Here is a 22634-nt window from a genome sequence, read left to right as displayed (position 1 = left end):
GACGAAACCGGGGGAAACAGTCTATGAATCGGAGAGACGGTATCGTAGAAAGGGAGCGCGAGAAAAAAAGTAGATGCATAGCGAGGCTTTAGCTGCGAATCGAGGGAGTTTTTGGCGAAACGAAAACTGTAGAGGCGGTCGAGGGTGGCACGAAGGAAGAGCGCAGAAGAAGTTGGGCGTGAACGACGAGGGTAATAAAAGTGACAGTTGATACACAAAGACAAGTACGTCGCCCCGCGAGAAAAGTAGAAAGTATATAGCAGCGCAAAGACGAGCAGTCTGTTTAGGCGTTGATCTTGCCGTTTTGCTTCGAGACAAGCTTCGCTCGCTCGATTTGGGCCTGCGGGTAGAAGCATCCATGTCAAGGACAGAGCAGGACACACGCAAGACTAGAGGACAACATACCATCGAGTTCTTGGCAAGGATTGCCTTGTATTGAGTGATGGTGATGTCAGACTATGGACGAGATCAAAGAATAGTCAGTCGTCTCAACTTGTTCGATATGCTATAGTCAGGCAACGCACCTTGGACAAGTCGACAATCTTACGGTCCTTGACCCTGTAGAAAAGAGAACAGTAGAGGGTGAGTTGACCGAAGATACGAGCGGACCTATAGAACTAGGCGACGCACTCCCACAGCTGCTCGGCAACTTGACTGATCAATCGGAAATCGTGAGAAACGATGACGACACCTCCCGAGAAAGCCCTGATAGCCTTGGCAAGCGCATCGATCGAGCCCATGTCCTGTACGAGTCGGAATAGCAGTCAGTGACGGGAACGTCTGGCGCAATGAGCTCAGCAGCAATTGAAGCGTACCAAGTGGTTAGTAGGCTCGTCGAGAAGCAGGATATCGGGTCGCTCGACAGCGAGTTGAGCAAAGACGACTCGGTTCCTGAGTCCGTCGGACAGTTGGCGGATAGGCGAGGTTTGGTGAGATCCCGAGATACCGAAGCGACCGATGCAAGACCTCCAGTATTGCGTGTCCTTGTCCGGGTGCTTCTCCTTGAACTTCCTCTCGAAGTACTCGAGAGGCGACTGGTCATACGGGAGTTGATCGGCAGAGTGTTGCGAGTATTTGCCGAGTTTGAGGGCAGAGTGTCGGTTGACAGTTCCGGCGATAGGTTGAAGGTCCGAGGTGATCAAGTTGAGGAGGGTCGACTTTCCGGTACCGTTCTGTCCGACAATGGCGATACGAGAGTCCATGCTGATGTACGAAAAGGACGTCAGTCACCTGCACTACCGGCTAACCAGGAAAATCACGATGAGAACGCACTCGATACCGAACGAGAGATCCTTGTAGAGAGCGTTCTCCTTCTTTCCGTCGTACGAGAAGGCGACATCGTTGAACGCGATGATGGGAGGGGGAAGCTTCTTGACATCCTCAAAGTTGAACATGAGGTCCTTGGGCTTGAGGACAGGCTCGATGAAACCAGCAGCCTCCATCTTGTCGATAATCTTTTGCTTCGACTTGGCTTGCTTGACCAAGTTGGCGTAGGTACCAGCAGACGCGATGAAATCCTTGATGTGCTTGATTTCTTCTTGTTGCTTGGCGTAAGCCTTCATCTGGTTGGTCTCGTTCTCCTCCTTGGTCCTGACGTAGATCGAGTAGTTACCACCGTAGGTCAAGAACTTTCGCTGCGGGGTCAAGTCGAGGATGTTGGTGCAGACAGTGTCCATGAAATCTTGCGAGTGCGAGGTGAAGACGAGGATCTGACTGTACTGGGCGAGGTAAGCCTCGAGCCACACGACGGCCTCGAGATCTGTGATCGCCAATCGGATGCGTGAGTATGTCTTTCGACTCGTAAATCAAATAGAAAACGGACCCAAGTGGTTAGTCGGCTCGTCGAGGAGGAGCAAGTGAGGTCGGATAGTGAGAGCCTTGGCAAGGGCGACACGCATCCTCCATCCTCCGGACATGTCCTTGGTGGCGCGCTTCATCATCTCGGTCGAGAAACCGAGACCGTGAAGAATGGCACCAGCCTTGGACTCGAAGGTCGAAGGGTCGAGATCCTCGAGTTCCTCGAGCTTGAGCTGGAGGGCGATCTCGTCAATCACGTCGGCAGACATCATCTCGTCGTATTCGCGCTCGAGACGCTCGGCCTTGTCCTTGGCGGACTGGACGATGAAGTCGAGAGCGTTCATGTCGGAAGGCTCGGCTTCACCTTGAACGAGGTAGATCTACAAGGGGGCCAAGGAATGTGTCAACACCAAAGGAAGGAACCCGGCTCTGCTGGTTGTGCCTTACATCAATGTGGTCGGGGATCTCGACATCGCGGTGGAAAAGCGACTCGAGGAAAGTGGTCTGCAGACATGAACAGGCTTAGCATGCTGGTCCTTATGACCGACTGTCCGCGTTTTGACGTACCTTTCCGGAACCGTTCTCTCCGAGGAGACCGTACCTGAGGAGCAAGCGAAGCGTGAGAAAAGGAATCCAAGAAATATGGCAACAATGAGAGGGCTCACCTTTGACCGTAGTTGAGGGAGAAGTCGGCGTTCTCGATCAGGAGACGACCGTGGAAAGAGAGCGAGTACGACTCGATGTGGATATCACGCGACTGGGGGTCCGACGAGAGAACACCGGATCCAGATCGGTCGGTCGCGAGTGCGAGCTTCTTCATGGCGTCGGCGCCAATCGCATCGGACTCGCCAACAGTGGTGGGAGTGGTCGAAATCGAGTTGGCCTTGGACGACTTGCTCGAGACCGACTCGCCTTTGGCGGCAGCCTTGGCAGCCTGCGAGCGAGGAGCGCGAGCACAACAAGGGAGGTGAGAGTCAGCGCATGGATCGAGCGGCGAGATGCATTGACGAGCGCGAGCGAGCGATGAAAGTTTCGATGAAACGCAACGCTGCAAGCGCAGGGTGAACCGCTGGACCGAGAGCTCACCTTGGCTTCAAGTCGCTTGGCCTTGGATGCAGAGATGGGTGCCATGGCTACTGAGGACGATAGGGGGCAAGGAACAAGGCGGAGAGGCGGGAGGCAATCGCGTTTACGTCTGCGACTTTTTTTCCAGCCGCCAAGTCTCAGGCTAGCTTCCCTCGCACCCTCGTGACGCCCGCGCCAGGCTGGTCGCCGCCCCTCTAGAGTCAGCACAGCATTCGAGCCGAGCCATTGCAACTTCTGGGACCGCGTTTCAGCTCATCCAATCGTCGCCTACGCAATCAGTCAATTCACCCGTCCCACCGCCTGCCACACCCTCAGGCGAACGCTTGATTGGTAGAGAAGCGCTATGTTGAGGTCAAGCACACGTTCTAGATTCGCCGCTACCATCTCGGACCCTTCTCATGCTTCTCAGCTGCACCGCCAACGCACTTGATTCATCGACTCTGCTGCCTGTCTAAGGCAAGTCGCCCTTCTAGAGCTTGCGCATTGCTCAAGCTTCGTAGAATCTAGTTTTCCCGCTTCTGGGCGCTTTGATCTTTGCGCTTTTGCTTCGCAAGTTCTGTTGGCGATCGTCAGCGCACCTATACGGTCCCCCTCGCTGGTGATTCCCCTCCCGAATGATCTATATGACTCCTCCTTCCTGCATCTTCCTTACTGCCAAAGGTAGACTCGGCCTTCAAGATGGCATGCTCAACCGATATCAACAATTTCCTTCCCCTAAATATCGGCGGGAGTCCCTCGCTCGTCTTGTTCCTCCTTCTCGGACCTCGAACGTGCAGCATGAGTACTGAATGCTCTCGACATGGAGGCTCGACCTGCGCCGCGGAATCGATCCGGAGTCATGTGTGCTCGAGCCTGTGTCAAGGTCCCGAGAACCTGACCGCCTTCTCCTCTACTCCTTTGCTCAATTGAACGATTCCAACTCGAGGACACCAGATCATCTCGCCAGCTTGTCGATTCAGACCCTTAAGAGACGACTCTTGGCTGACTCGCGCGAGCGATCGATGTCGCGCTCCGCTCGGAGACCGAGAAGCGAAACGCGAGGAACGATCGCGCATACTTACCAGGACGAGATGGAATATCCGGGTACGACTCGCAAGACATGGGATCGAAAGACAAGCGAGAACGAGTCGAGCTGGCAAAGGGAAGGAAGGAGCAGATCCGTAGCTCATTCGGACGATTGCACTCGGACACTGCCACATCTGTCGAAAGCCTCGCATAAACGTCAACGTCCACTCCCTGATGCGGCGTCAAGCTCGGAGAATTCAGACAGGGAAGGATCGATGCAGGATGAAGATGAAACGACCAGTGAAGGGACAGAGGAGGCAGATACTGGGCCATTGTTGAGCAAGAGAAGGAATCAGACAAGACGGTCAGAATCGAGCGAGGCAAGCAGGCGACCGCACAAGATGAACAGAGAACTAGGTGCAAACCCCGCTCTTCTATAAACACCTGGCCCATGCTCAACGTGACATGATCGGTCTGCAGGGCTTCGGCGGCACGACTACAGACCTTCGCAATCACGAGATCGACATGATTGGCTTCCGCCGCATCGGCACCAACCGGGTTCGCCTGTAGAGCATCCGTCTCCTCCATCGTCATTCGTATCGTCTCCTCGAGCCGGGTCTCCTTCACATCGTTCGATCTCCCAGGCTGTACCATCAGGGTCGAAACCAGAGGACCTCCACGATCCAAAAGTAAATGTCGACTTCGAATTCCCTTCATTTTCGAAAATCGGGCTGCCCGTATACGAAAGAAACCAGTTCCTCCCACCTCGTCTCCAGAGACAGTTTCAAGCGAATGCAGAGCACTTGGACGCCCACGATCGACATCTGCTCGAAGAGGGCCGAATGTGGGAATCGCGCCCGAGCAGGCCTCATCCAGCACGCGAGAATGAGACGTCGGGAGGAGGCCCCATGTTCCCCTGCCTGTTGGCTGGAGTGTTGATTGTGTTACCTATAGGACTCCTGGCACTTCTCTTTGGTATTCTCTTCCGGATCGCGAAGATTGATGCTTAGTTGCCTAAATGTCAGATCATCGGGGCAGGCTATCATAGGAACCTCTTTGAGACCAGTGCGAGAGACCAACTCTTGTTCTCGAGTACCGTTTCAACTCTATGTTGCGGCACTCCGAGATTGAGAAGAGTGGGGAACGATGCACGAGCCCCGCGTGTGAATTCCGCGGAGGAGCAAGCTCCTCGAAACCCAAACTGGGGCTCACCTTTCTTTCCTCCCTTTCTATCACTCACGCCGTGAGGTACACGCTTCGAGAACACTCTCGGACTACGTGATGGAGCCGCAACCGGATGTGTCGTACTTGCATCCTCGTATCCGAGCGATCGAGATCCCCTGTCCCTGCCCCAACCTATCCCCTCGATTCGCTAGTCTCCTCGCGACTGGAGGTCTCACCGTCATCTACCTCATCTGGACGGGGGTGATGTGGACGAGCTACTTTGGTGCGCACAAGCATTCTCATCTCCTCATCAACAGCCCACCTCCGTCGATCCTTGCTCTGACAGCTTGAAGGTTCTGATCAGCACTCGACAAGCTCAAAGCGTTCGTCAACCCTGCGAGCGTCGAATTTGTCGAAATGAAGAGCATGTCAACCTTGGCGGTGCTCTCAGCTTGGTTTTTTTCGACATTGGCGCTCCTCTCTTTCGTTGCGTTCGTCACGACCATCTTCCCACACCAGGAGCTCGCCAAACACCTCAGCAGGTTCTTGTGGCTCGGATGGATCGCAACTTGGACTCTCGGAGTTTATGGTCTCGCAGCACATTTGAGCGCCGACTCGTGGATGCAAGCTGGATGGCAAGTCTCGCACTCAGCAATGCATACAGAAGCTGGACTAATTTCGTGTTGGGATCTCTGAAATTTCCAGTGATCGAGGAGAGCCGTGTGAGCTGTACCGGCAGAGACTGCAGATTTCGCTCTTTGTGGTGAGTGCCCCTGATCCGGAACTTTCACGACCCGGATGACCGTCGTATTGACCCCAAAAAGGATTGAGGTCTGTCGTAAACAGTCCCTGTTCGTCACCCTCGCGCTTGGGTTCTGGTTCGCACTCGTGTTCTCGGCATTCGTGCACACTTTGCATCCGCACATCTTTTACACCGGTGACGTCGACTCTGAGCTCGACGAGTACGATCATGCGTGTCTACTTGAGGCCGAGTTGCGCAATTCGGATCACCCTCTCGCAGGAGAAGCAGCCGAGTGGGTCCAGGCAGAACGTATGGGGATGTTACTCGGGCGAGGAGACCACGAATCCGGTACAGTTCGAGGAAGGAGGTCGTATCAGACGCATAGCGAAGGGTCAGAGACGGACAGCGCGAGCGAAGGAGAGGTCAAAGACAGCAAGGCATTGATTTCGCGATCGACTCGCTCAAAAGCAAGCACACGCGGGCGATCCGTGGGACCGACGGGAATGGAATCGAGATCTGCGGAATTCTCGAGCGATTCGGAGGGCGTCGAGGTCGCAAAAGCAAGCCAGCAGGATGCCGCGAGAAGCGCCGCGAGCTTGTCGCGGCACGCATCAAGGTCGAGGTCGAGGTCGAAATCGAGATCGCGAAGCAGATCAGTATTGGCGCAGCGCTAAGCTGCACTGCAACCGCGTGCAAGATGATAGGGGTGCTGAACCACAGCAGCAGAGTAGCACGTCGTCGTTTGAGAAACTGGCCCCGATGCAAGGTAGTGTTGCCGGTGGAGTAGTATGTTCTCATAGAGCCTGTACGTTTCGAATGGCGCGTCACTGCTCTCGGCGAGGGCAGGACCTGAAATTGAAGACGCGTCGACGTGAAACGATGAAGTCGAAAGCGCTCTCCGCGTCGTCGGTTCCTCCTCGACCTCGACCTCTCGGCAACCCGACATGTCATCCGTTGGACCGCACACAGACCCAATGTCGGATGCACCCACGGTGCGCGGCGGAGGGGAAGCAGAGGAAGCGATCGAGGCAGGCGCAGCTGGAGGACGGAGACGCGCCGGAGCAGCCAAGAACCGCATCAGGATCGGCCGCGACCAGGCCGATGTCCCGCCAGTACGCGACGAGACTGGCGAGAAGGTGTCAGAGATGTTCCAGGCATTCCTCGAGACGTGAGTCGCGTTGTTCGGCATATCTCTGCGCCTTCCCTCGAGCACCCCGGCGCACCTTGGGACTCCTTCGCCACGACGTATCAGTACTCACGATTTGCTCAATCTGATAGCTTCAACGAACTGGACCCGAACGCGGCGAGCTCTTCCATTCCGACTTCGTCTGCCGCCGATGGCTCGGGTCGCGTTTGGTTCTACCGGGAACAGATTACCGCCATGGCCGAGTTCAAACTCACCACCCTCTACGTCGACTATCAGCATCTCCTTGACTCGCACGAGCTCCTTGCGAAAGCTGTCACCTCGCAGTACTATCGGTTCGTGCTCCTCTTCGCTAGATTTGATGCCTCTTTCTCCCTGTTCGCGGCTCACACGAGGGAATTCGACAGTTTCTTGCCCTACATGAGACAGTCTCTGCAAAGCCTCGTAAAAAAGTACGCGCCCGAGTACCTTTACAGCAACTCTCACGTGACTTCAACCGCCGCAGCCGGTCTCGCCGTCCGCCAATTCAACCTCGCGTTCTACAACTTGCCCCTCGTTGAAGGCATCCGCGACATGAGGACCGAGAAGATTGGCAAACTGAGCGCGATCAGCGGCACCGTTACGCGAACCAGCGAGGTCCGACCAGAGTTGACGTTCGGTAGCTTCATCTGCCTCGAGTGCAAGGGTGTCGTCCGGGACGTCGAACAGCAATTCAAGTACACAGAGGTGCGCTATCTACATGGCTTGTTTGGCGCTGTCACACCGTTTCACGGGTACTTACGCTGCATTGGATTGCACCATAGCCGTCAATGTGCCCCAATTTGTCTTGCAACAACCGCTCGGCATGGAAGTTGTCCATCGAGCAATCCAAATTCGCCGACTGGCAGAAAGTTCGGATTCAAGAGAACTCGAACGAGATCCCGACCGGTAGTATGCCTCGATCGTGAGTTTTCTTGTCCCTGATGCCTTGAACTCATGCTCTTACTGATCATTCGTATGGAATCATGCAGTCTTGATGTGATCTTGCGCGCCGAGATTGTCGAGCGCGCCAAGGCCGGAGACAAGGTCATCTTCACGGGAACTTTTATCGTCGTGCCTGACGTGGCGGCACTCGGATTGCCGGGAGTCAACGCCGAGATGCTCAAGGAGAATGCTGGGGGACGCAGCGGCCCTGGCTCGATGGGCGGCAACTTGGGCGTCAGCGGACTCAAAAGCCTCGGAGTCAAGGATCTCACGTACAAGACAGCCTTCCTTGCGTGCATGGCAACAAGTGCTGAAGCTCGGGTTAGTCGCTGTATCCGATGGTCTGTCTTTCCAAAACAGTGGCTGATTGCTCCAAGTGGCAAACTTAGGCGAGCGCCACCAATATTCGCTCGGATGATGCGGGCGTCGAGGAGAACCGCAAAGAATTCCTCGAGAGTCTTACGAAGGAAGAAGTGCAACAGCTTGAAGCGATGGTGACATCAGAGCACATTTACTCCCGGCTGGTCTCGTCGATCGCTCCTACCGTCTATGGTATGCTCCCGCTCCCGCACATCTCACCCAATTGTCCGACTGAGCATCTATCGTTTCCCTACAGGCCATGAGATTGTCAAGAAGGGTATTCTGCTGCAGCTCATGGGAGGTGTGCACAAACAGACTCCTGAAGGCATGCACCTCCGTGGTGATCTTAATGTTTGCATCGTCGGAGACCCTTCCGTCAGCAAATCGCAGTTCCTCAAGTGAGCCCCTACGTTCAATGTTCTATCTTTGATGGACCATGAACGCAGTGCCTTACCAAATGTTCCGCGCAGATATGTTTGCGGTTTCTTGCCCCGAGCGGTGTACACGTCTGGCAAAGCCTCCTCTGCAGCGGGTCTGACAGCGGCAGTAGTCAAGGATGAAGAAACGGGCGAATTCACGATCGAGGCGGGAGCGCTCATGCTCGCCGACAACGGGATCTGTGCCATTGACGAATTCGACAAGATGGATCTCTCGGATCAAGTCGCCATTCACGAAGCAATGGAACAGCAGACCATCTCGATTGCCAAAGCGGGTATCCAAGCGACCCTCAACGCGCGTACCTCGATCCTTGCCGCTGCCAACCCGGTCGGGGGACGCTACAACAAAAAGTTGTCACTGCGCGCGAACGTCGCCATGTCGGCCCCGATCATGTCGCGTTTCGATCTCTTCTTCGTCGTCCTCGACGAATGCAATCCCGAGGTTGACCTCAAGCTAGCCAGTCACATCGTCAATGTGCACATGCACCGGAATGCTGCTATCAACCCTGAATTCTCAACTGACGAGCTTCAACGATACATTCGCTATGCTCGTACTTTCAACCCCAAAGTGAGCTCTCCATGACGATGATTGGCTGCATTCCTTTTCGACGCGCTGACTTTCAAACAACACCACAGCTCACACCGGCAGCCTCGAAGCAACTCGTGCACCTCTATGGCAAGCTGCGATCAGAAGATGCGCAGGGCTACGGTCGAAGCTCGTACCGCGTGACAGTCCGTCAGCTCGAGAGCATGGTGCGTCTCAGTGAGGCGATCGCGAGGGCCAACTGCACAGAAGAGGTTAGTCCCCCAAAGTTCGTCTTGATCGTAAATGCGCACGAGCTGACCATTTCTGCCTGTGTCGCAAGATTACGGTCGATTTCGTCAACGAAGCGTACAATCTCTTGTCTCAATCGATCATTCATGTCGAGAAGGACGATGTCGACATCGACGAGTCTTCGGACGAAGAGGACGGCAACGAGGACGGCGCGCCAGGCGGCGACGAAGGAGGTGACGCGCCGCAGACTTCTCAAGGCGGACCACCAACTTCACCCTCCCATGGACGAGGAGCGAACAACGGAGCTGCACCTCCCTCGCGAGATGCCACTCCTCGTGCCGGAACGCCGGCCCCGCCGAAAAAGCCCAAAGTGTCCATCACGTACGACAAGTACATGATCATGATGCAGCGCATCGTGTACATGATTGCCGAACACGAGAAGGGAGAAGGTGCCGGTATGCCCCGGAGCGAAGTCGTGCAAACCTACCTCGACGGAATCGAGGACGAGATGGGTTCGATCGAGCAACTTGACAATGAGACGCTCCTCATCGAGAAAGTCATTACCAAATTGATCAAGGTGAGCGAGCACGATTGTTTGGGGAAAGAGAGACTATCCCGAGCTGATTCCCTAACCCATTTTTTCAGGAGAAGTACCTGCTCGAACTGCGAGGAAGTGCGGCAGCTACAGAAGGGGAAGAACCCCAAGAGGAGGAAGCCGAGCCCGTCCTGACGGTGCATCCCGAATGCGATATTGTCGCTTAGAGCTCAGGTCTCGCGTGATCGCCATGTATCTATGTTGTCTATGGGTTGTAGTGCTCACACTTTCCGGGGGAGTGTTGTAAAGAATAGTTGACATGCGCTCAGACGAGAGATTACGGAGCGCAGAACGACTAGATAATTGCGAAACAATGCAAAAAGACACGAAGGAGCGATCCCACTTATCGCTTGCCAGCCTTGGCTCGACGCTTGCGACCAATCATGCTTCCTATCCGCGAACCTTCCTTGGGATTGCCCTCCGCGTCGACTCCCGGTTCCTTCTTAGTCTTCTTCTCAACCGGGCCCCGCTCGGCAGCAGCTGCCTTGCGCTTCTTGCTGCCAACCTTGGATTTCTTCTCCTTGGCGGGTTTGTCTTCCTCGTCACCATCGTCCTCCACATCCTTCTTGCTCTTCTGGGACTTTTTATCGGCCTCATCGTCATCTGAGCCCGAATCTTCCGACTCCTCACCACCACGCTCTTTCGCGCGCTTCGCCTTCTCTCGTGCGCGATCGGCCTTCTCCGCTCGTCGTTTCGTCGTGACAGCGTTCTCGATCGAGACTGCGTCGAGAGTGAAACGATTATCAGTATCGTGCCAGGAAAAATTAAGTGAATGCAGTCAAGCCAGATGGACGTACATTCGATGATCAAGCACTTGGAGCTCCTGCCTTGTTCTCCGGTCGCAGCCTTGCCGGCCGCCTCTCGCTTCGACGCCTTCTCCTCGGCAAGTTTCTCCTCCTCTTCGAGCTCAGCCATCTTCTCGTTGAGCCTCTTGAGCCGCTCCTCCTTCTCCTTGACTTTGACCTCCTTTCCGACTTTGCCTTCTCCTTTCTCGACCTGGTCGATCATCTTCTCGAGCGCCTCCCTCCACCACACTCGGAAGAGTCGGTTGACGTCCTTGTTGGCATTCGCCCATCGAAGGACGCGCAGAGCATCCGCATGCGTGCCGAGTTCGAGGAACCCGTATCCTTTCGATCGACCGAGACCGGTGAGAGGATCGACTCGATCCGACTGACGCAAGATTTTGGCTTGACGGACACGCGAGAGCGGCACTCCCTTCTTGCGCTCGACCTTTTCGGGCTCCTTCATTCCCGAGGCATCCTCGACGAACGCGAGCTCCTCTTCGGTGAAGGGCTTTTGCAGACCGGCTTTCATGTCGATTTGGAATTGCTTGAGGGCGTGGTTCGCGAGTCGCTTCATCATCCCGTCGGTCACGTACAGCGGAATTTGTCGAACGGAGAGACGAGTACGCGAGATGTAGAGCGAAGGGTTGGAACGGAGGAGGCCCTTGCGAGCATCGAAAGACGATTGACGAGCGTCCATGTCGGCAGCAGAGAGCGTCTTGGCAATCGCCCAGGAAGGGAAAATGACACCCTCACGCATGAGGTACAAGTTCCTTCGATCGGTCTTGGTGTTGCCCTTCTTGTCACGGTCTTCTCGGAGCTTGTCGGCATCATTCTTCGAGACAGCGGCAACGGCGGCGATGACACGACCGTGCAGAGTGAGTCGAGATGCGCCAGATGTCGAAGGATCAGCCATGAGCAGAGAAGTCGTCGACTTTTTGTTCGAAGTCTATGCAAAGCGAAAACGATCAGTATATCGTCGAGAGCGACTCGAGCAGAGTGGCTGGCAGAGAACTGACCTCGCCTCCGAGTCCAGCATTGAGAGTTTCGGATTCGCGGAGAACCTGTTGCGCCTCGTCAAAGTTCCACATGCAGACGAAAGCTGTTCCTCGGGATCGCTTCGTCGTAGGGTCGTACACGATTCGCGCATATCGCACTTTACCGAACTGCTTGAACCTGCAGAAACAAGTGAAAAATGTGTCAGCTCAGTCTGTGCAGCTGTGAAAGTTGGGGATGCACGCACAGGTCGTAGAGCTCTGCCTCGGTTGTCTCGAACGAGATGTTGCGAACAAAGAGCGTAGTTCCCTCGTTGGACGGTTTGGGTTCTTCCTCCAGCTCGTCATCGTCATCGTCAGGGTGATCTTCGGGTTCGGGCGACATGTCGGAGTCCTCTGCGCCCACGGGCTCAGGCGTCATATCACTGTCCTCGTCCTCCTCGTCCTCTTCGTCGGAATCTTCCTCCGAATCGTCGTCTCCGCTGCTTTCTGCCTCGCTGCCGCTCTCGCCCTCAACCTTCTCGACATCACCTTCTTGGGCCTTCTTCCAGTCCTCCTTGCCGAGGGCCCAATCAACAGCGACGAGTCGACCCTTGTCACCTCCTCCTCCCTTGGCCGCCTCCTTCTCCGCCTTCTTCCTCTCTCGCACCTCCTTCTTCTTGCCCTCTTTTCCACCTTCGCTCGCGATGCGATCGGCTGCCATTCCAGCGTAGACTCGGGTTCCGTTGACAGCTTTGAGCGCGGCCTCGGCACATGACTTCGTGATGTAGTAGATAAAGGCGAATCCTCGAGGCTTGCCGGTGTTGGAATCGACGGGGAGCGTGATCGAGTGCAGCGATCCAAACCGTGCGAATGCAGCACGGAGATCAGCAATAGCAACCTGGAACATGAGAAAGACGAGGTCAGTGCGACTTCCGCCTTTGTTTGTAGCCGAATAGTCCTTACGTCGAATCCGAGGTTGCGCACGACGAGCCTTCCTCCGCCTTTCGCGCGACCCAAACGTTGACAAAGGTCCCAGGTACTCTTGACTGACGAAGAAACGAGGACACCTCGGAAGACGTGGTTGTTGAGCTTCGTCATGAGGTCGTGCGCGTGTCGAGGGGTGTACATCGTCACGAGAGCAACTTGCTCGCCGGAAGCGAGCTCGACCGGGAACTTGACATCTTCGACATCTCCGATCTTCTTGGCTCGCTGTTTGAGCGCCTTGCTCCAGTCGACCGGTTTCGACTTGTGAGGGGCGGCAGTGGCGTTTGCGCCCGTTGCAGCGCCCTCGCCCTCGACTTCGCCTTCTGCGGCGGCTGGGGCCTCGGTATCCATCTTGTCGTCCTCGGTTTCTGGCTTGGCTTCACCGTCGTCGGCAGTTTCTTCCATCGACCCCTCTTCTCCAGGCAGTGGGAGTCCCTGCACGATGACCGTTCGAGGGGCGTTGTAGTCCCACAGTCCGGGTCTCCATTTCTTCTGCGGCTGCTCTTCTGCTGCAGCTTCTTCAGTCGCGGCAGCTTCGACCGGCTCTTCCTCCTTCTTCTTCTCCTTCTTCTTCTTCCAGTCCTTCTCGGCGCCTTCGGGCGCTTCGCCTTCCCTCAGCTTCTTCTTGGCCCACGACAATTTGACTGCGCCTTTGCCACAGATCGCGTTCCAATCGACGTTCTGCATCTCGGCCTGTCCTTCAATGTCGCGCATCGCGCTTCTCGGGATCCCTTGCGAACCCCATTCTTGCAAGCACCCTTCGGCATCGGTACGAAGCACGAATCGGACGTAACCGAACCCTCTCGAGGTCGATTTTCCAGTGCGGTCGCGGCCGGCTTTGACCGAGATGGCGTTGGCGGAAGAACCTCCGAAATCGGGAGTAGGAGCGGACGAAGCTCCGCCGGTCGAAACAACGAAAGCGGCACGGATGGGAGCGTAGGACGAAAAGATGAGGGTGAGCTGAGGGGACGTGAGGTTCGGAGGCAGGTTGGTCAGGTAGAGAGTCGTCTGCGGCGAGTTGGCGTCGGTACTGGTCGATGCGACGGGTTGCACCTTGGCGTTTTCTGCCGCGTCGGCACTGCGAGTCATGAAAGATCAGCATCGGCTTGTAAAGGGAACGGTCTAGGGACGCACTAAGCCTTGAGTCCTTCTGCGATGAAGCCGGACTTGGGCTTGAACGGTTCCTTCTTGGGTCGCTCTTCCCACTCGCGACCGCCTCGGCCTCGTCCACTACCGCGTCCACCTCCACCTCTGCCTCCTCGCCCTCGGTCTCCTCCTCCGAATGAACCGCCTCGAGAACCGCCTCGTCCTCGTCCTCTGCCTCCGCCTCGATCACTCTTAAAGTGCTTCGCGGGTGAGTCTCCTCCCGCCGCCGAGTCGGCGTCAAAGTATCGTTTCGCACCTGGCATGACTGCAACAGGCGACTTTTTGGGTTGAGGTTGTTGAGTGAAATGTGTAGATGAACTTTTTTAGATCGAGCGAATTATTCTCTCCGCCTTTTTTTTTTTCTCACATAAACTCAAACGCGCGGCGAATTTCGCCGATTACGTTTGATCAATCGTAATCTCTGGGCTGTGAGCTTGGCACAACTTCTTCATCGGACAAGGACGAATGTGTTTTCAGCACAATGTACAAACAACAGGTACAGCACTATGAGATCTCCGTCGACAACAATCGCGTGGCTTTGTCAAGTTGCCTATGCCTTTGTAGCATTCCAGGCTTCGTTGAGCGCGGCAAACACTGCGCCGGCGATCATCCTCTGCTCGACAGTCGTGTTACCGACACTCAACTGATGCCAACGAGACAGGGGGACAGAACATTAATTGGCTGTCGACAATGTTCTGCGAAGGAAAAATGAAGAAAAACTTACCTTGTCCGGGTGTACTTTGGCAATCGCCCTGACGTACCGCACCTTCAATTGGTTCTCAGTGATCAACTCGTTCATACCCACCTGCTTCCATCCAAGTTCGGGCCACAACACCTTGTCCAGACTCGCGATCAATGCGCGCAGGTTCGTCTCCTTCGAGTTTTTCCAGCCACCGATGCGTTCGTCAACTGAGTCTTTGAGCGACAGCTTGAGGTCGTCTTCGGCAAGTTGAAGTGCTTGTGCCGCCCGGAGTGCTTTGACAGCTTCTCCAGATCCTTGTACTGGTGCGGTTGGTCTCGGTTTCGGTGTTGGCTTCGGTTTCGGTTTCGTGATCGGAGCTGTTGACGTACCGCTCGAGCTCGCTCGATCGCTAGTAGTCGAATGAGGGGTAGGGGCAGGATTGAGCATTTTCCGACATCGCGCGATTCCGTCTCCCACCACTTTGCCTCCTCCCGCACCTTTGACGACGACCTCGTCCCCACTTTGCCTCACTCGTTCCCAATCTTTCAAAGCGAGGTCCCATTTCTCGACGACTTCGAGACTCTTGGCGCGGCGACCGAGACTCTTGCCAAACTGATCCTTCAAGTCGAGAGTTCCATCCACCAATTCAGTCACCTCTGGACCGAATCCCGTTTGCGTCTCGGCTTCGAGCGACTGAAGAATGTTCGAATCACTTCCGACTGGAGTCGATTCAGGGTGAGGGTGCAACAGGATCTCGAGGACTCGAGTACAGTCTGCGACCGCGTCTTTTTCTGCTCCCCCACTCTTGATCCTGCTCTGTGCTCGATTGTTGAGCAAGACGACACTACCGATCCATCCTTCAGGGAGAGACGAGAGTGCGAGGGTGTAACTTGTGCAAGCGTCCGAGAACCGTCCGAGTTTGAAATGCTCGTTGCCAGTTTGTTTGTGCGCGATCGATTCGGACAATGCAGTACGCGATACCGGAATCCGTGCACGCTGTGCAACGGCACGAACAGTCGGAGCGGAAGTCGGCATAGGTCGTTGAACTGTGGTGGAGCGAGTTGGAGCTGGAGTCGGGTTCGGGTTCGAGGAGAGAAGATCCGCTTCGAGGACAGTCGCGGCAGGCGGAGTAGCAGTGGCGGCTTTCGCTCGTCGAAACGGAGATCGGTACTCTTGCGGCGTCGATGCTCGAATTGGAGGTGCACATGGCGGGGCAGACGAGGTTGCTGAATGAGGTCTTTGGGGCAATACCGATTCAGGTGGTTCCGCCTCGTCGTCGCTGTCCTTGAAACCACTGTCGGCCGAGCGACTCTCTTTCGAGGAGGAAGACGGCGGATCGAGTTCGTCCATCCCTTCTCTCCACCATTTGGGTTTGCCATTCTCCATCGCACCGTGGTTCGCACCCGTTCTCAAATTGGCATTCCCTCTCGCAGCGATTCTCTGTTCCTCAATCTTCTTGGCAAGAGCTTCTTTGCCGAGTCCCCAGAACGTGTTGGCGCTCTTGAACATGTTCAACCCCAATTTCTGTGCTTGTTGCAACACCTCGGTTGCCTGGTCTTGCAAGATCTTCGCTTGATCCCGTTCTTGACTAGCTCGAGTTTGATCCGATTCAGGTCGAGACGGACGAGCAGGTTCTCGAGCCTGAGCCGACGGTGGTTTCCGTGTGCGTTCGTGTCTTCTTTCAAAGTCACGTTGATCGTCATCATCGTGTTCCCAACTCCTGCGTCTCCCAATCCTGACATTCTCGTCGTCACCCCATTCGTCGACATCTCGGTTGTTGACCCTCCCGTTCGTCTCGGATCTTGCGGGTTCGTTCGTGTTCGTGAGTACCTCGACCGCTCGTTCGAGATCAAACTGTCCAGTCTGCTCGAATGTTGTCAAGAGTGCGGCATTCGCTTCGGGTAAGGGGAACCCGAGCTCGGTCGTGAGCTTGAGCAGCATCGCGGGCGGCGGTGAAGTCACGTTTCGAGCAGATGTCGAGACAGATACTTCAGGATCTTGTCGAGCAGCGGAAGCAACGGGAGGAGGAGAAGGAAGAGTGGTCGATGATGCAGGTTGGGAGAACGCGCCGAGAAGGTCGAAATCGTCGGCATCGGTTTCGGTTCGAGGAGTAAAAGTGGAACTCGGTTGATCAAACCCGAGATCAAAGGGGTCTTGACGAGTTGAAGGTTTGACGGGAGGAGGAACCGACTTGGACAACAAGTCAAAGTCCCAAGAAACGCTAGGACTCGGAACGGCAGGTGGGGCAGTGCGAGCATTGTGGGAGCTCAGGGACGAATTGGGTCTCGAGGGGGTCATAGTCGGTTGGAGGTTTGCGAAATGTTGAGGTGAAGAAGTCCTGGTCGTTGGAGTCAAGGCAGGCGAACTGATAGTGAGGAGAGGACAGATGTTAGCGCTCAATGTGCAAGAGGCAAGAGACAAGTGGGGTCTAGACTCGCTTGGATCTCGAGGAATAGGTCGACGGTTGTAATCTCTGAGCCATGGGAACATTGTTTGCGGGCGCAGGTGCAGCAGACGACGCTGCGGAAGACGTGGTGGAGAACAGGCTCGAGAACGCATCTCCGCCTGCACTCGTTCCTTGGTTCGCGTTTGCGCGAGCGGATCTTGTCGACGTTCCGTTTGCAGACAGCGGCTTCGAAGCTGAAACAGACGGATATGCAGACGACGCGGTCGCGGATGACTTGGCGAGGTAGTCGAACGCGCTCCGGCCGTACTGCTGCTGCGGGGCCGCGTGCGGCTTGGAGAAGTCGAGGTCGAGCAAGTCGTCCATTCGACGCTGGTTGGACTAGGGAACGAGGCGGACTGTGGTCAAGCACACGTGATTCTCGGACATCGCGACATCTCGCCTTCACTTTTCGCTCGCCCTATCGACCGATGACGACAAGCGTCTCGAGCAACGGGATCCGACTGCTGCATCGCGTAGATGGATCGACAGTCGCCCTATGTAAGACTGGAGATTCGTTCGAGCTGCGCACGATCGGTTCATCCAACAACGAGTCGGTCTCGGATCTCGACGCTGTGACGACGGTCAGCATCATGGCCGATGCGGATCCATTTCCAGGCTTCACCACGTCGGGCCAACAGATGATCTGGCTCAAAGATTACGGCGGCAATTCGGGCCTGCTCAAGCAACTCGAGCGAGCGCGCTTTGTTCAGTCGTGAGTAGGCTTCACTCTCTAATGTTGCCACCTTGCACGAGCTGAAATATGGCTTGAACAGGGTCGGGAGAACGATCAAGCAAGGGTTCGTCACTCTGCCTCTGTGCATTGTCCTGCTCGACGACCGCGAGACCATGCATTCGTGCCAATGCTGCAAAAGGACAGAGGCTCTCGGTGCTCTCGATCAAAGATTCAAACGGTGTGCCAAGTGCAGACGGAGGTACTACGTGAGCCCGCCGCCTCTCGGTCGTGCAAACTCTGGATTGTCCGTGCATTCTTTCGCTGACAATTCATTCACGTACTCGAGGACTCTAGTGTTCTCCCGAGGTACGTTCATGCCCCGGTCAGCGTTATCGTTGAGATCGGAACCGGCCTGACTCGTCGGAACACCTCCTGTAGCACCAGCTCGCAGATTGGCCGCAGCACAAAGCCGACTGCAGAGACCTGATCAAGCTCGACTTTGTCTCGGTCGAGAACCTTCGACGACAACGCCAGGAGCTCGAGCTCGAAGATCGAGGAGCGATGGCTACGCGAACCAAGATTGTCGAGGTCGAATGAGCTCAACACGGCAGTATCGAGGACACTGCAAGTCGCCGAGGTGTTGACGCTATCTCACCTTCGAGATGATCCGCAAGCTCGACGAAGCTCGACGAAGCTCGACTCGCCTCAAGATCATTTGCCGACATTGACCCTGGTCCCATCAGCTGCTAAGATTCGCTGCTCCTGCTCGGGTTCGAGATTGGAAAGTCGCGCTGTTAAAGATGGTCGAGCCCGGGAGAGAATCCAGGTTTCTGGGGATTAGCAGGGGCGACCTGTGAAATTGAGCGAAAGGGAAGGGGGAATTGCATACTGTCAGTGCAGGTTTCAGTGTAGCTTTTTTCCTTGTTTGTCCATTGCAGCGCATGGCATATCTACTTGTATCGATATCACACCAGACAGTCCCGTGAAAGATGAGAGAGATATCCGAGTGGACGCAAATTAAACTTACGACGAGCGCATCATCGCAGCGCACGCCGATTCGAATCTGACGGGAGATCAAGTTCTCCACCTGCTCCTTCTTCCTCAGCACGATCCCTCAGAGCGAGTTATGCCTCGCCCTCGGATTCGGTTGCCTCTCGCACGACTCGGATCAAGTGGACCGACCAGTGGATCGTTCGCGCGTTCGTTCGCAACGTCGAGTTCGGGAGCTCCATCGGGATCGACTACATCCTCGACGGCATCGGCATCGTCAACAACTCCGTCATCTACCACTTCTCGCAGGTCGATTGTCGACATTGCGTTGATCGGCGTCGGAGGTGCGAGTTTGACGGGATACTTGCTCTACAAAATGAACGAGAAGAAGCATGACGGGAACGACACCGCTCCCGAGGGGGAGCGCAGCGCATTCACAATCCCAGTACTCGAACAGTGAGCTACCTACCTTCTGCCAAACCTCGGCACTCGAGCATGAGGGTCCTCGATTCGCGCGTCATGACGGAATTCTGCCCATCTTTCGCTCAAGTCTTCCCTATCTAGTTCACTGACGATACTCTTCTCGACTGTATACAGAACTGGAGCAACGGGGACAAAGACTCTCGCGTTGTTGTCCCCGCTTGAAACGAATCAACGCTTGACCGAGAACCAAGCCTCGTTCGCTGTATCGCGACGAGGGAACCCCGTCTTGCGCTACGACACAAACTATCTCGCTTCAAACAGTCCGATCGAGGACGACAGCTGCTGCGTGATCCTCGAACGCGATGCCAAAAACAAAGTCAAAGGAGATCTCGTCTTTTGGGGAGTATTTGGTCAGTTCTCTCATGCTATCAGATACAAATCGAGGAATCGAGCTCAATCAGATTTGGCTATGTGAACGATCGCAGATGGTCACAGTGGATGGCAAACTTCGAGGCTCCTGTCTTCGTCGCTCGTCTCGTATGTCGCTCGAGAGCTCGATGCCGTCTTCCGCTCGACTGCACCCTACACCGATCTCCTGCCCAACGCTCAACCTGCGACTTCGTCGAAACCATCAATCTGGTCTTTGTTTGGAGGTGGTAGCACTTCCGCATCGACCTCGCCTAAACCCGAACTCGACACTCACGACCCGATCTTGCATCAAGCGATCAAGAACGCGTTCGACAAGATGGATCACGAGATTGTCAACGCTCCCGTGCGCCTGCTGGACAAGGCGCAGAAGGAGGGCAAGCTGCAGCAACTGAGCAATTCGAAACAGGCCGGCGGGTTCGGAGTCGAGCACAGTGAGGCGCTCAATACGCTTCTGCCCGCCCTCAGCGGCAGTTGTGCCTTGTTGGCGTTCCTCGATGCGGGTAGGAACAAGTTGCACGTCGCGTGTACGGGTGACAGTCGAGCAGTCATGGGCGTGTGGGTACCGGACGACGAAGGTAAAGGAGGCAGGTGGAAGGTCGAGGCGCTCAGCGAAGACCAGACGGGCAAGAGTCCGAAAGAGGTCGCGAGGATTCAATCGGAACATCCTGAAGACGAGAAAAACACGGTCATTGCCCGAGGGAGGGTGCTCGGTGGGCTTGAACCGACCCGAGCGTTCGGCGACGCGAGGTACAAATGGCCTCCAGGTCAGCAACAGGCGCTCGCGTCGGCCTTTCATCCCGGATCGGTTCGAGGGCCTCCGAGAAACTACAAAACGCCGCCTTATGTGGGTTCCCTATCTGTTTGAGCCGTGTGTTTTTGTCGCTGATTCAGTCCTCTCTCGAAACAGGTCACCGCAACTCCAGAGGTTGTCACGGTCGATCTCTCTGCCGATCCATCCCGCACACGCAAATCTATCGGCTCTTTCCTGCCCGTCACATCGGGGGTCGAACAACCCTTTGCCACTCGATTCGTCGTGCTCGCAACGGATGGTCTCTAGTGAGTCACACCCTCCTGCCTCTCGCATGCGAATCTCTTGTTGAATGATTTTTTCTTTTCTCTATTTCCTCCCTCGACAGTGACCGACTTGACAACCAAGAAATCGTGTCACTCGTGGGGGCTCACCTTTCAGGCGTCCGAGGACCTCAGTCACGCTCGACAGTGCTGTCACACTCGATCGATCCGAGCACATTGTTGTCCGACAAGTCGTTCGCGCATGTTCCGAGACAGGAACCGACCCGAGGTGAAGGGGACGTGTACGAGTTCTGCGATGGCAATTTGGCGACTCACTTGACGCGAAACGCGTTGGGAGGTGCCAAGAGGGAACAAGTGAGCGTCTTGTTGAGCATCCCTGCCCCTCTTTCGCGGAGATACCGTGACGATGTGAGTCACCAAAAATCAGCCGATCTTTCCGTCTCTGCTTCAGCTGACAGTGAGGTTTTGGTTCCGATACTAGATCACTTGTACTGTAATCCTGCTCGGTGATCCGGCGAGAGATGGGGAAGGAGGTAGCGGAGGTGTCTACAGGAGAGAAGAAGGCTCTTTCGATTCGCTGCCGCTCAAATCGAAGCTGTAATCCAAAGCATTCGATTTGTCGTCTCTCGGCGCCGTATGGCGCAAGTTCTCGACGTCCGTTCAGAGATTCGTGATGTGTGATGTGAAAGCTCTCACGTATTCGCTTGATACTGAGGTTTTTCGACATCTGGCAAATTGCAAAAGCTCGAGCTGGGTTCAACCCCTCGAACGCGATACAGCCTTGTCAAACTTGTTCTTGGGACGTTTGCCTCCACTTCCTCCACCCCCTGACAGACCGCTCGAACCGACTCCGTCATAGTCCTTCTCTTTCCGTTCCGTCTTTTGTTTCTTCATCCCTCGCATCTGGTCGTACGCCTGCGACCGTTTGCGATCTCCGCCTCGATCTCCTCCAAGCAAGTCGTCGAATTCAGCTCCGAATCCACCGAGACGTCGTTTGCCTCCTTTGCCGGCACCGAGTCCACCAAACGCGACTTCTTCTTCCTCGGCACGACGACGTTTCGCGTCCTTCTTCGACATGCGCATTCGAGTAAAGTGGTCGATCTCGTACTCCTCGACTCGCTTGAGGTGTCGAGCGGTACCGGACTGCATCGAAGGGTCGTGCGAGACCGAGAGTCCCGTCGTCGATTCGCCGTACGGAGTCGACGAGGACAAACCGGCCGACATGTCGTGTACGAGGTGAGAAGGCGTGTCGCGCTTCTTGGATTTCTTGCCTACAAACGAAGCATCATTCAAAAGATTGAAGAGTGAGCTCAGCAATCGCGAGTACGAGGACAAAATAATTGTGAGACGCACCTTTGAGAGGAGCTTCGATGTACGGCATCGCTGCGAGTCGGGGAGGACGGTACACTCCCGAGCGGTCTCCATCTGCGTCTGCTGCTTCTGCGTCATCCTCGTCTTCCGAAGCAGTACGGTCGAGTACGAGGTTCGAAGGGTTCGGTCGAAACGCGAGAGGATCTGCGGGTTCGAGAGAATGGAAAGGTGAGGTCTGACTTTCTGGGCAAGCATGTTTGAGAGAGATCTTTTACCGTTTAGGACATCTTGCTCGTCAGCGCCTTCAGCCGCTTGGTCTGCTTTGCGAACGAGTTTCTCGACCTGGTACTTGAGTTTCTGTTCAAGGGGCGCGACTTTTTCGAGGACAACTCTGAGCTTGACGAGCGAGGCGACGACTTGACCTCCTTCAGTCGAAGTGAGCGAGGTGGACGAGAGTTTGAGGGCAAAGAGTGCGACGAGGTGGTGCAGGTACGACAGGAGGAGGTGGTTCTTGAGCGAGAGGAGCGAGATTCCCGAGGGGTACTTGAGCTCTGCCGTGTTGGTCATGCGGTCCTTCCATCCCTGTGCGGCGTCTCGGACGGATTGCGCGCCCTGACGAACGTCGGACAGGAGCGACCTCACTTGGTCGAGGTCCGCCTGCGAGATGTCGCCGGTATCGATGGTGCTCATT

The 22634-nt window shown here is 55.6% G+C and overlaps 8 protein-coding genes across 8 annotated transcripts; 4 read left to right on the top strand and 4 right to left on the bottom strand.

The window, feature by feature from the left end:
* Nucleotides 1-283: 283 nt before the first annotated feature.
* On the bottom strand, nt 284-2928 carry ARB1 (ATP-binding cassette family ATPase ARB1; the record flags this gene model as incomplete). Its single annotated transcript, XM_076675894.1, has 11 exons — nt 284-340; nt 406-456; nt 525-558; nt 631-743; nt 816-1203; nt 1273-1759; nt 1823-2177; nt 2245-2301; nt 2365-2398; nt 2463-2731; nt 2884-2928. 11 exons carry the CDS (start codon nt 2926-2928, stop codon nt 284-286), a joined length of 1890 nt encoding a protein of 629 aa, XP_076537033.1.
* Nucleotides 2929-5169: 2241 nt separating this feature from the next.
* JCM15063_005672 (uncharacterized protein) lies at nt 5170-6179 on the top strand (the record flags this gene model as incomplete). The annotated part of the gene is made up of 5 exons (XM_076675893.1): nt 5170-5335; nt 5417-5691; nt 5771-5815; nt 5899-6103; nt 6172-6179. The coding sequence occupies 5 exons, from the start codon at nt 5170-5172 to the stop codon at nt 6177-6179; spliced, it is 699 nt and encodes a 232-aa protein (XP_076537032.1).
* Nucleotides 6180-6738: 559 nt separating this feature from the next.
* Nucleotides 6739-10235, top strand: MCM6 (MCM DNA helicase complex subunit MCM6; the record flags this gene model as incomplete). Its single annotated transcript, XM_076675892.1, has 11 exons — nt 6739-6962; nt 7073-7273; nt 7346-7664; nt 7742-7881; nt 7949-8222; nt 8291-8453; nt 8518-8659; nt 8732-9266; nt 9335-9496; nt 9565-10050; nt 10119-10235. 11 exons carry the CDS (start codon nt 6739-6741, stop codon nt 10233-10235), a joined length of 2763 nt encoding a protein of 920 aa, XP_076537031.1.
* A 176-nt stretch (nt 10236-10411) lies between these two features.
* Nucleotides 10412-14220, bottom strand: NOP4 (mRNA-binding ribosome biosynthesis protein NOP4; the record flags this gene model as incomplete). Its single annotated transcript, XM_076675891.1, has 6 exons — nt 10412-10788; nt 10866-11799; nt 11870-12026; nt 12094-12725; nt 12791-13889; nt 13946-14220. The coding sequence occupies 6 exons, from the start codon at nt 14218-14220 to the stop codon at nt 10412-10414; spliced, it is 3474 nt and encodes a 1157-aa protein (XP_076537030.1).
* Nucleotides 14221-14507: 287 nt separating this feature from the next.
* Nucleotides 14508-17409, bottom strand: SWA2 (auxilin-like protein SWA2; the record flags this gene model as incomplete). Its single annotated transcript, XM_076675890.1, has 3 exons — nt 14508-14600; nt 14682-17004; nt 17102-17409. The coding sequence occupies 3 exons, from the start codon at nt 17407-17409 to the stop codon at nt 14508-14510; spliced, it is 2724 nt and encodes a 907-aa protein (XP_076537029.1).
* Nucleotides 17410-17513: 104 nt separating this feature from the next.
* On the top strand, nt 17514-18355 carry JCM15063_005668 (zinc finger MYND domain-containing protein; the record flags this gene model as incomplete). Its single annotated transcript, XM_076675889.1, has 4 exons — nt 17514-17797; nt 17859-18024; nt 18113-18124; nt 18197-18355. 4 exons carry the CDS (start codon nt 17514-17516, stop codon nt 18353-18355), a joined length of 621 nt encoding a protein of 206 aa, XP_076537028.1.
* A 529-nt stretch (nt 18356-18884) lies between these two features.
* On the top strand, nt 18885-21233 carry PTC5 (type 2C protein phosphatase PTC5; the record flags this gene model as incomplete). The annotated part of the gene is made up of 6 exons (XM_076675888.1): nt 18885-19204; nt 19346-19581; nt 19657-20444; nt 20508-20656; nt 20737-21040; nt 21114-21233. 6 exons carry the CDS (start codon nt 18885-18887, stop codon nt 21231-21233), a joined length of 1917 nt encoding a protein of 638 aa, XP_076537027.1.
* Nucleotides 21234-21388: 155 nt separating this feature from the next.
* LCP5 (small subunit rRNA maturation protein LCP5) lies at nt 21389-22633 on the bottom strand (the record flags this gene model as incomplete). Its single annotated transcript, XM_076675887.1, has 3 exons — nt 21389-21903; nt 21986-22147; nt 22219-22633. The coding sequence occupies 3 exons, from the start codon at nt 22631-22633 to the stop codon at nt 21389-21391; spliced, it is 1092 nt and encodes a 363-aa protein (XP_076537026.1).
* Between the last annotated feature and the right edge of the window lies 1 nt (nt 22634).

The sequence above is a fragment of the Sporobolomyces koalae genome (assembly GCF_050403365.1).
Source record: "Sporobolomyces koalae JCM15063 DNA, S_koalae_JCM15063T_v1_ctg2, whole genome shotgun sequence".
Classification (NCBI taxonomy): domain Eukaryota; kingdom Fungi; phylum Basidiomycota; class Microbotryomycetes; order Sporidiobolales; family Sporidiobolaceae; genus Sporobolomyces; species Sporobolomyces koalae.
This window is presented reverse-complemented; position numbering and strand designations above follow the sequence as displayed.